This window comes from Parasteatoda tepidariorum, chromosome 10, assembly GCF_043381705.1.
Source record: "Parasteatoda tepidariorum isolate YZ-2023 chromosome 10, CAS_Ptep_4.0, whole genome shotgun sequence".
Classification (NCBI taxonomy): domain Eukaryota; kingdom Metazoa; phylum Arthropoda; class Arachnida; order Araneae; family Theridiidae; genus Parasteatoda; species Parasteatoda tepidariorum.
The window spans coordinates 46,572,982-46,585,761 of NC_092213.1; the positions used below are offsets into that span (position 1 = coordinate 46,572,982).

Below are 12,780 nucleotides of genomic sequence, written 5' to 3' on the forward strand. Positions count from 1 at the left end.
AATCTGACAACCTGACATGGTTGGAGCACCATCTGTTGCACAAGCACTTACATTTGTGAGGGGAATTTCTTTCACCTCAAAATAATCTTTGACCAATTTAAAAATCGACGATCCTTTTGTATCTGTGTTCAAAGTTCTTGTAAACAACATTTCCTCGTTAATCTCCTTACTCTAATTTTTGAATCTCACGTAAGCTAAAACAGCTTTGTTATCTATCACAGTTGATTCATCAATCTGCAACGCAAATTTACCTTCTTTCAGAAATTTGATGAGTTTCGATTCAACGTCGGCGGCCATCTCATCAATACGCCTGGAAACAGTATTATTGCTCAGAGGAACAGAGTGACTTATCAGATTTCCGCCTGCGATACCAAAACGTATGACGAAAACGATCCTGCACTTGAATTTTTTTTTTAATTTTTAACTATCATAATTCTTTGTCTACACCAGAACCATAGGTTTCATATATATTTTCAATCTCAAATAGCTTTTATTATTAATATTATTAGCAATTTTTATCTTTTGAGTACTCGTCGCCCCCTTGAGGAGCTCTATCGCCCCCAGGTTGGGAACCACTGGTATAGACACTGGTGATGAAAAATGGATTTACTACGATAACCTAAAGAGAGATCGTGGGGAGCACCTGGCTATACCAAGCCAAATACCTATGGAAAAAAACTTATTTGGTGGAATCAAATTGTCGATATCTATTACTGAAACTCTCTACCTAACAAAATTAATGAGATTAAGCCAAGCATCAAAGAAAATCGTGCCCAGTACTACTCCAGACATAATTATGCTCGTCCACATGTTACGAAACCGGTCAAAACCTATTTGGAAACACTTATATGGATGGGTAGGTCTACCCCACCCTCCGAATTTGCCAGACCTTGCCCCTTCAGATTATCGCCTATTCCAATCCATGACACATGATCTGTCAAAACCGAAATTTAATAATTTGAAGAAACCAAGCAGTAGGTCGATTCGTGGATATCCTCGAAAGATGGGAAATAGTAGTGTCTCTTAATGGAGAAAACTTAGAATAAAAGATAATGTACCGTTTTTTCACAATAAGCTGCTAATATTTGGACTTATTTATACTCCCAATAGTTTGTGGCATTTCATTATGAAAACATAAATGGCTTAGTATGCATATTTTTCTTGTGCTTATGTTACTTTATATTTCCTTCTGACACAATGTAATACTTGCTAAATAAGTATCAACAACAAAATCAGAACTTGAAATTTTAAAACAGTACTTCAAAATTTCCTCACATTGAATTCAACAGCTTTTATCTAAGTAGTTAAGCATACCATACAAATATTTGCAAGAACTCTCTATAGTTAATTTTTCCACCTAAACTCTTGTCAAAGTATTCAAGAATGAAGAATTCCTCTTCAGGAGAAAATCTTACACCAGATTTGTCTAAGATACCAGTTAAAACACTGAAATCTACAACTCCAGATAATTTGGGATCAGCTCGATTGAGATGGTAACGAATCGTTCTGATGTTTCTTATTATAACTGGTTCAATGGCTACAATTATTTTCTTCAAATGAGGTGCTTCGGAGAATAATATGTCCTGTCAAAGAAAAATTTTGTGTTTAAAAAAATATTCTAACGTATCTTATTGTTTCTATTTGAAAAGTTTTTACCAAAATATTTTACAGAAAAGCCGATATTTGATATTTGATCTAGGGTTGCAAACAAACCAGCCTTTCTGAAAAAGGCCAAGTCGGTTTTCATTAAAAGACTGGCTTTATTTAAAAAAGCTGGTCTTTAGTAACTGCTTAATATTTTATATGTTACTAGCTGAGTACCCCCGTTCTTCGCATGGGGATATTAAAAAATAAAATTTAAAAAATCAATAAATCAGTATTGAGAAAAGCTACAAAACTGAAAATCATATACCGACACAATTAAAGAACTTGGTGGAAGAACCAGGTAAGTGAAATTTTTAGGGGAATTATTGAATTAGAGATAATAAAAAAAAAAAGTGGTACGGGTATGTTTAATGTAACAGAACTGCTTTTTGCTTTCACTTAAATCTTAACATAACTAATTACATCAGTTTTCAGTATGCTTGCATGATTTTTATTTCAAATTAGGCAGTGGTAAATAAATAAAAACTAAGAAATATTTGTCCCTCTTTCTAATAAATTGGTAATAAAATAGTTCTGATGCAAGTTTATTTTAGTTCTGAAAATGTCACTTACCTGGTTCTTCCACTAAGTTTCTCAATTAATGTAGTAAAAACAATTTATTTTAAAAAAATTTTTTTAATATTATTTGATGCCCTTTTCGGTGGCTTTGCATGATTGAAGTAAACAAAACTCGTTTTTTGTAGTTTATTCCATTAGAATAAAGATAAAATGTATTTAGTATCACTTCGCATGATGCTTATTGCACTATCAAGTAATTTTTTAAGGTACATACGGTTACCTTTTTTACTTCACTTTTTAACACATAGCTTGTTTTATTTTATTTCAATTAATATTATCAATATTAATTAAGCATTAGTGTCAATAATAATATCGTGATTTTATACGGCTCCCCAAAATGAATAAGTATACTTTCTCCATTATTTTTGCTTTTAAGTACGAAAGTTGTTTTTTTTTATTTTTTATATCAATTAACATCTTACTAACATTAATTCAGCATCATTGTCGTCAATGATAGTATGACGATTTTTCATAGTTCTTCTAGTTAAATATCTTTACTCCATTACTTTTGCATTCCAGTACATAGTTTATTTCATTTCAATATGCATATATTACCTAAATAAATTAAGCAGCGTTGTCGTCAATAATGATATGGCGATTTCTTTTACGTTTCTTTGAAGCAAATAAGTACCAGTTTTCCATTAATTTTGCCTTTTAATACATAAATATATGTTTATTCAATTACTGTTGTTTCTAAATAATTATTTTTTAGAAAGACGTTTTAAAATAATTTATGTAAATAAAAAATAGAGTGTGGTATCAGACAACTTTAAAAGTATAAATTTGGTGACATAGGCCATGTGTGCTACTACGTAATAATGTTTATTTAATTTATCTAATACAACGAATATAAAATAATTAAATATTTAAATTCGTGTAATAAACTGCTAATCAAATAGAGCTATAAGCAAGAAATTATGACTAATTTTATTTTTAAACTATATGAACACTGAATTGCTTATAGTGAAATTTAAAACAATGAATAACACTTAACCAATCAGAAAATTTCATTTCGTTTTTCACTCATCCCACTTGAACAGTTTATCATAGATTGTTCTAATGTTGATAGTGACCTTCCCCGCACTTTAAACTACGAGGGTTATTTTTTTTTCAAGGTCCCATTGGTAGCTAAAGGAAATTCCAGACAGAATCAAGAAAATTTTATATGGAACAATGTGATACAACAATGAGCTACTGTTTGATGCAATCGCCGTTCCGATTCATACATTTCTCAGCATGGTATCAATTTTTCAATACCTTCATTATAGATAGCAGCCGTCTGTATTTTCGGCCAATTCTGTACGCTGGTTTTCAGCTCGTGATCTGTGGGAAAAGTTTGTCCTCCTAGCCAGCGTTTCATGTGAGCAAAGAGATGAAAATCTGAGGAAGCCAAGTCAGGAATGTATGGTGGGTGATCAAAACTTTTCAGGAGGATCGTTGTTGCAGTGTGCGGTTGTGCATTGTCATGAAGAAGGACAATGCCTGACGACAACATTCCTCTTATCTTGTTCTGAATTGCCCTCCGAAGACGTTGAAGAGTCTTGTTGTACAAAGCTGCAGTGATCGTTGCACCATGTGGCATAAATTCCACCAAGAGAACACCTTTACGGTCCCAGAGCACTGTAGCCATACACTTTTTAGTGGAGAACGTGCGCTTGACCTTCACTGGCTTACGACTCGAGGGAGTGTGAATGCATCCACTGTTTGGATTGCTCTTTCATTTCTTCAGTTTCGTAATGGACCCATGTCTCATCTCCTATGACAACTTTGTCCAAAAACTCATCTCCGTCGTGATGGTAGAGCTGGAGGAAGGTTAATGTGGCGCCCATTCGTTGAGTTTTGTGATGGTCAGACAGCATCTTGGGAAACCATCTCGAACAGAGTTTGCGATACTCGAGTGTTTCACTCACAAAGGTATAGAGAGCTGTCCGTGACATTTCCGGAAGCCATTCACTCAACCCAGAAATTGTGAACCGACAATTTCCGCGAATTGCTTGATATCCACGCGCTGGAGAAGATTATAGGTTGACACTGACTTCCTTCCCTGGCCGCATGCATCATGAACATCTGTGCGTCCAGCATCAAAGTTCCTGCACCATTTCCACACTTTGCTATTACTCATGAACGGTTCTCCGTACACTTTACTCATTCGTTCATGGCTTTCAGCTGCATTGCTTCCTTCAGCATGCAGAAATCGAATGACTGAACACAATTCACATTTGGCGGGAGACTATTATTCAAAGCATGTTTATGTGCGCTATACGTACTCAAAATTGACAACCGCTGATCCACGTTTTCCCCTGACCAACTACAGACCCAGAGAAAGACGTCTGCGCACAGACCTTTCTCTTCTTCCTTTTGCGACCAATCAGACCTTGAAAAAACATAACCCTCGTATCTGTATGCTAAGTTTCATTGCTTCTTTCGGATGTTTAGGAGCCTATAACGGATGCACACAACCACACACGGACATTCATTTTTATAGATAAGGCAGTGGTAAATAAAATAATGCAAAGAATTATTAGTCCCAACTTCTAGTAAATTGGTAATGAAATAATTCGGATACATGTGTTCTTTTTTCGTCCTGAAAATTTCCCTTACCTGGTTCTTCCACTAAGCTTTTCAATTAATGGCTAAAATAATTTCTAATTTTTTTATTTAATGTTATATGTTGTAATCTTCGGTGGCTTAATGTTAATGAAGTAAGCAAAATTCATACCATCATTGGAATAAAGATAAAATGTATTTAGCATCTCTTAACATGATGCTTGCTGCGATTCATGATAGTTAAAATTTACCACTATTAAGTGATTTTCTCAAGTATATATCCCTTTAGAGGGGCCGTAAAACACTTAATTCCAAAATATCGCTATTAAAACTGCTTAGTATTGGTGCAGTTTTAATAATACCTTTTTCCTTTCCTCCAGACGTGGATACGTACCTAGGTTTGCAAAACCCTTACCCGTATAGTCCACATCTGGCTACCAGTCCAGCTCGCCACAACCCAGTGGGCTGGCCTGATCAGTAGGAATTTATTATAAAAAATTGCATATTACATAATACATATAAAAAATTTTACAATAAAATTTAGTAGACAACATTTAGTAGTTTTAATAATACCAAATATATCAATATATTTTATACCTATATAAGTATATTTGGTAACATTTGAGTTTTAATGTATTTCTCAGTGGCCGCCAACTAAAACCGCATTAATTTTAAAAAAAGAGAACCTTTTAAGGATTTTGGAACATGACCATTTCTCTATCTGAACTTAAATTTACTGTTAAAAGTAGTGATGGAAAAAAGTTATTTTAATTCTAATTCATTAAAATATTAATACACTATCTTAGCTACCACTGAAAAAAAAATTTCTGAAACTACAGAAAACTCGTTGTAGAATTGTTATCAAAACCAAATCGAGAATTAGTATAATACCAGTAGTACATATTACCGTCAGGGTTACATATGAGTTAAGCGTCATCTGTGAATGGCAATATTTTAATGTTTTCTTAAGCGAATTTCCTTTTAATCTTTCTTCCATGGGCATAATAAAATAAGCCCATTTTTTTATATTCCATCATGGAATACATAAAAAAAATTGCAACCAGAAAGTAATGTAGTTTTGGCGCATTAAATATTCGTTACTCTTAAAAACCAATTCATTTTCAATCAGGCATTGAAAGGTTGTTGCTAACAAGGGTGAATACATTGATTAAAAATAAAATCTTGATAACAAATATCAAATGAAATGAAACGACATTACTTTCTGATCCTCCTTATACTTATGCTCAACAACCGTTTATTAAAAATCTCGTCATTACACCAATGAATTAAGTAGACTTCAAAAGAAACAAATACAATCATAATAAAGGTATGTAGAAGTTTTTTTTTTTGGGTGCAAATTAATAAAACCATACACAATTTTTCAAACTGATTATTGCTGATTACTAGTAGCCATACTCCAGTTTACAAGATTCTAACAGTTATTAATTTGAAAGTTATTATTTAAAACAGTTATAAAATATATTTTCATGGTTAAAATAATGTTGAATCAAATAGATAGCGTACCTTTGCACTCTTTCGATTAACAGTTTCTCTTTTCTTCATCATATTTTCATTGAAAGTTACATGTACAACTCCAGATTTGCCAAAGTCACCAGCCACTGATTTATCATCTGCATCTGGTTGAAATTCAGATATTGAATACTCCTCTAAAAATTTGTCATACAACAATTGGTCAAACTTGTTGCGAGGAAGTTTTTTCCATAATTCACAAAACTGAAAATAAATAAAATTACAATTATAAACTAATATACAACAGTTTTAACATAAACTAGAAGGGAGACAGATTTTTTTATCATATCGTTTAATACACATCGACATTTTTTATTACCTTAAAATACATTTTCTAATGATGTATTTATTCACATTGTAAATGGGCAGTGTTGTACAATTTATTTTACGTTTATAAAATCGTTTTTCTAATTTTATTACATTTCATTTATTAACTTTCATACTTCCATAAAAATACAAATTACATTGGAAGTTATTAAAATTTTTAACTTATAGTTGAAATAAACAAAAGTAAATGTACAGTAGATACAGCTGGAACACTGTACTAGTACCTTCTATGTCTTTAGTTGTTGCAGTTGTAGTTAATTTACATCGCTCTAGAGCTGCACAATGGGCTAATGTGGCTCTATGTCTTTAAGTCACAGAAATGAATAAAAAGAAATATTGTATCTATCATTTAATAATAGGAAGAGCCAAGATAGCCTGGTTGATAAGGCGCTGGACTCATGTCCTTGAGTTCAAATCCAGCCTGCCAAATACTCCCCATGTAGTAAATGGTGACTGGTGCACAGTTAATCTGCCTGGTCACAAAGTCTTCTATGTTCCCATAACAAATCAATACCTCTTGGGGTAATGAATTGGAGATTGATCACTCTCTGGTTTGGGCAAAATTACAATCTGTGGATGAATGAATAGGTCCGCCCTATAAATGGTTGTGATGTTTAATTGTGGCAGAAGTCGAATTCTTGGCCATAGATGGCGCCACTGGAAAACCCCTTACCTTAATGCCCTATGAGGACAGCAACAACAATAGGAGACAGTTCACAAAAAGTCAGTTTTTATTTAATCAATGATTTTAAAAATAAACAAAAAATCTGGTATTATCAAACTAATGGATTAGAATGTGATTACCCATAACCCATAATCTAAAGGCAATACTAGAACAGGCATAAACTACACTAAATTTGATCTTAAATTGCAACATTTTATAAGTTTATATAAAAATATTGAGTCACATTTATCAAGCATGGAGATGAAAGTACTTACTTGTTTGTCATTGAATCTGAATGAAAATTTGCTAAACACATTTCTAACATCATCTTTGCAAATTACACCAACATTGCATACATCAAGAGTTTTAAAATCTCTAAGCATAGCACTTTTTCTAGACTGCACACATTCCCTTAACATTTCCTCTGCTTCATCCAGAGGCAACTCGGGTGGGCATCTTGATTTATAAGTAGCCAATTTATTTACTTTAGCTGTCCATTTTTTAGCATCCTGCAAGTTCAATAACTAGTTATTTAAGGATATAAATAGTATTTTTAGTGTGTCGTGCTATTTTAAAATGTTAAGATAAGTACCTTTTAAACCTTGCAAAATATTTTTAATCCCTTTTAAAAAATCATAATGAGGGTCTGCGCCTAAATTAAAAAAGTTTTCCTATTGTTTAAAGCTAGTCATTTACGTACACAATATCAACAAAATGTAAAACAATTTTTAATGACTTTGCATAATCATGATAAAATAATCAGGATCTGATTTATATTGCACAGAAAATTGTAAAAGTCATGTTTTTTTCGTAATTTATGACGTCAGAGAAAAATCTAATTTAAAAGAAAGAAAATTAAACACTTTTTACAAATCTTCCAAATAAAAAAGGCTTTTAAAAAAGGCAAGTCAAAATAAGCACCTTTTAAAAACACCACTTCTATTGAAATCGAAAAAATACATTAGAAATTGTTTTACAAAACCTTATCCAAAACACCAAATATATTATTTTATAAACTCAATTAACTTTAATAACTCTAATCTTTAAAATAAGTAGAGTTCATGACAACAATGAAAATTGAGATGATAATAGGTATTTATTTAGTGGTTGAAAAATTTCAAATGATAGACGAACTAGAGCACTGAGGCCATGTCCTAGAGAGGTCGTGGGTTTGATCCCACGACCTCCAAAATTACAAAATAATACTATTTTGTAAATTTCAAACATATTTCAAGGCGACAAATTTGCAGAACATATGGCGATAATTGTTCCCACACTGGCATGAACCTTAAAAATAAGAATTAGTAATTCGCAATATGAGTTTGGATTACCAAAGTTTGTGTTATAATTTACATTGTGTTATCATTACATTTTATCATTTACCAGCTGACTGTTCAATTCCTGTAATTTTGCATTGAGAATTTTAAAACAAATCTAATTTGTTTGGCCTATCCATTTCAAGCAACAAGATTGAAAGAAAATTTTACATTATATAATTAAAATGTAACATTTTCTTTTTAACCCATAAAGTACAATACTTTTACTATGCATCATTTATTTAATCAATACTTTTTAAAGTAAGTACATTTAAATGTGTGATGAATAGTGATTAAAGATTATTTGTTTTATAACTGACAGATTATTTTTAAGGTTATGAGGTGTTAGAACCTATTAATTTAAGAAATAAAACTCAACATACCTCACCAGGTTTTTTGTAGAAAACATTTAGAAACTCTCGGTAATTTAAGCTGTCTCCATACACTCTAAATCCAGAAAAAATTTCTTCATATTGTTCATAGGTCAGAGGAATACATAATCCATTTAGGATGTTCTTGAGTTTCTCTGTAGTAATGAATCCGCTCTGGTTAGGATCACAAATAAAAATAGCCTGTTGTGAAAAAGATAAAAGCAAATAAAAAAAAGGCATTAAAATTAGGTAAAAATAAATATTTGAAAAGTACCATAAGTTTAATATATCCAGTTCCTACCTTTTCAACATCTTTGAAAACTTTGTTAAAATGGTGCTTGAATTTAGATTTCAATTTATTACCTTTGAGGCATAAATATTTTTCCTCATCAGGTGAAAACTTTATTGAACTTGAGCTCTCTTTTTCCTAAATCGAAAGGAAAAAAAGAAGAAAGAGTAAATTTATGATTCAATATTTTATTTATATATATGTAATACAAAAAGCTTAAACAAACCTTTTTATATTATTTCTTTGTTTAAATTCTTTCAATTTATTATTTAGAATGAAACCTATTCATATAATTAATAATTCACATCCTGTTTTAAAAATAGATTAAAGAATGCAGTTCTGACAATTACAAGTTTTTCCCTTAAGGAAACGTGAGATTTAGTGAAATCTTTATCTATTTAGTGAACCTATTATAATTATAATGTTTCCTTTTTGTAAGAGATATTAAGAAAAAACTCATGAGACTTTTCCTAACATAAAACTCGAGTACACTGATATTAATGTGTGATTTTCTACTCTCCCAATATTCCAATATGTCTAAATAAAGAGCGTATTTTTTTCATACAGCCCCTGATTTCCTGAGTGCCAGAAGACACACCCATGACCGTCATATATATATTTCCAGTGGCGCCATCTATGGCCAAGAATTCGACTTCTGTCACACAGGTTTATAGGGCGGACCCATTCATACATCCATTCATTCATCCACAGATCGTAATTTTGACCTGAATCAGAGAATGATCGATCTCCAATCCAGTACCCCCAGAGGTACTGATTTGTTATGGGAACATGGAGGACTTTTGCGACTCGACAGATTTAACGTGCATCAGTCACTTTACCGCCCGGTGGGGTTCGAACCCACGAACTCTCGGACATGGGCCCAGCGCTCTACCAACCAGGCTATCCCCGCCACATCCTCAATAATTGGTTTAACTGTACAAACCAAAACAGAATTTTACATAAATATACGTTCTATCAGAAAGCTTTATGAAAAAAGTTGCTTAAGCAGTTTGAAGGATTTGGCAAACATTTTAAAAAAGCTTGAGAAATATCTTATTTTTTATTTCCTAATTATAAAACTATCAGATTATAAGAATTACCACTGTTACAGTTTCATAATTTTTCTTCTATAATAAACTTTTTATATTTTCTTTAAAAAAAACTTTAAAGGTTTCGAACACTTAGTCTAATTTAGTATCTTTCCCACACAACTCCATTAACAAAAAAAGAAAAAAAACGAAGTAAAAAATCCACTTTTAAAAATTATCATTTTTTGAAGGTTTTTAAATTAAGATAGAATTCAACATTTAAGTTTCATAGAAGTACAAGCGGACCCAATAAGATATAAATTTGATACCATGTTTGATAATAACATTTTATTTTTCTATTTTTTTCTCAACAAATGAGTTCAATGAATTAGTTTTAAATAAAATATTTACACTTACCACACAAGCACAATCCTCTTCAGGATGTTCAAACAGTTTGAGAAAACTTTTACATTGAATTATATTAGTATTACCAGGATCCAGAACTTCTAAGAGATCTTTAAACTCTTCATCAGACAAATGCAGTTTAAGTCCAGTTTTCAATGTTCTCCTAAGTTCTTTTCTGGTTATTTGCTCTCTTAGTCCCTAAATTGAACATTAATAAATCATTCTGTATATCTATTTATAATGTTAGTTTTATCTGCCAATATTTGTTTTTGTATGTTTGTATAAGAGTGTGTTTTTGTATATGATATCTTTCTCCTCATGTTTACTTTGAATAATACTAACTGGCAACAATATTCTAGAATTTTTTCTAGCTGGCATGTAATGCAGAAGTACCAATTTTTCAATCAGAAGTACAATACAGAAATATATACAACTAGCTTTTATAAAATTTAAATTAGTGCAATTTTATATGGTGTGACTACTTAATTCGATACTGATACATATTATTAGAGAAAACTATACATGAGTTTGCAACAAAGATGCCAACTTGCTCCAGACAGTGGGCTCCAGACATTTAAGAAAGTATGATTATTTTAATGTATAATTCTTTGCTTAAAAAGTTTGATTTATAGGGTTTTTACATACCCCTACTTCTAAATAGTTTAAAGGCTTATGTGATACTCCACTTTGCTACAATTAAGTCATTTGAGCATTCTAAAATGTTGGCAAAATTAACTGAAAATAAGCAAATTTTAGTTTGCAATTCTCAATTGAATTTTAAAATGCATGAAATGTTAATAGGTCTGTAGGCCTTTAATTTTTTTAAGGCATGAAGTTGAAATTAAGCATAGTTCTGATCACGAATACTATTTTTAATGTTACAAAGTCTAGAATACAGACATTGTATAGAACACCTAGATAATATATAAAATGCCAAAAACTAAAAGGCAAGCATAAAAAGAAAATATTTCATTACTTATCTATGCATATTATTATAAAATTCAATAATGTTTAAAAAAATTTATAACAAAATTATTATATGCCATGTATTATATATATTTCAAACTTGATGACTCTAACCTGATCTGGAAATGTGGGGACCCCTTGGGCGTTACTTTAAACATAAATTTACATTGTTTAATTATAAAGTGTTTAAAATTATTTGTAATTCAAGTAAATTACGATATACAGTTGGACCTCTATTTAACGAAGTTGCTAAATCCCGATAATAAGTTCGTTATATGGAAAATTTGTTAAATAGAAAACTACCGTTTGAAATACTTAAACAACACAAAAGAGGTTTTAAATTCATGAACACTAGACATAATTAAAATAGCAGTTGATGCACCTTTATCTTGTAAACTAGTATCTACTATTTATTTTACAAATCTCAGCCATAAAAGAAATCTGCATGGAAAGCAAGAATAGAGCAAAACATTATCCAGTGTTACACTATCATACTACATACTTTTTCAACCAAAAAAAGTGAAATTTATGAATAAAATTATAGCTGCATTTATTTGCTGTATAAAATTATAACTGCAAAGTAATTTTAAACATGCATTACCACATGCGTTTTTAAGTTTTAGTGCTACTGATAAAATCTGTTAATTCTGTTTTCATTTGAAATGCAAACAAAAAGGGAAAGGGATTTCACTGCTTTCTCTAAAAGTTTAAGTGGCTTCGAAAATCAATTGCAGGTCATTTCTCCCATAAAATGCATTGAAGTTTGAAATGTTCTAAAATATTTTGGAAAATAAGGAAAGTGTATTTCATAGAAAATTTCGTTACATAGAAAATTCGCTTCACTATTTGGAAGTCTTTTTACGAAGAAATTTCTAAATTGTTCTTGGTTCCTCGAAAAAATTCGCAAAATAGATAAATTAGCAAAGTGAAAGTTTGTTAAATAGAAGTCCGACTGTATTAGTAAATTTGAGCTAATATTTGTTACAATTTCTATGAACTCATAACTCTAATAAACAATTCTTAAGGAAAAACATAAAAAGAAATTATTTGTAATATTTAGGGGGCTCCAAAAATGTTGGGAGCCTGGGCCTGGGCTTCTCAGGCCTAATGATAA

General features: G+C 31.2%; 1 protein-coding gene across 3 annotated transcripts in view; it reads right to left on the reverse strand.

Moving 5' to 3' along the window:
* Positions 1 to 1,232: 1,232 nt before the first annotated feature.
* Positions 1,233 to 12,780, reverse strand: part of LOC107443838 (EF-hand calcium-binding domain-containing protein 6) — a 43,045-nt gene continuing 31,497 nt past the window's right edge. For all 3 annotated transcript variants that reach the window (XM_016057840.3, XM_016057841.3, XM_016057839.3), the window contains 6 exons: positions 10,713 to 10,898; positions 9,280 to 9,405; positions 8,991 to 9,179; positions 7,567 to 7,800; positions 6,295 to 6,504; positions 1,233 to 1,583 (listed from right to left, as the gene is read on the reverse strand). In XM_016057840.3, the coding sequence (XP_015913326.2) occupies positions 1,305 to 1,583; positions 6,295 to 6,504; positions 7,567 to 7,800; positions 8,991 to 9,179; positions 9,280 to 9,405; positions 10,713 to 10,898 (1,224 nt within the window). In that variant the 3' untranslated portion in view covers positions 1,233 to 1,304. The remainder of the gene's footprint in view (positions 1,584 to 6,294; positions 6,505 to 7,566; positions 7,801 to 8,990; positions 9,180 to 9,279; positions 9,406 to 10,712; positions 10,899 to 12,780) is intronic.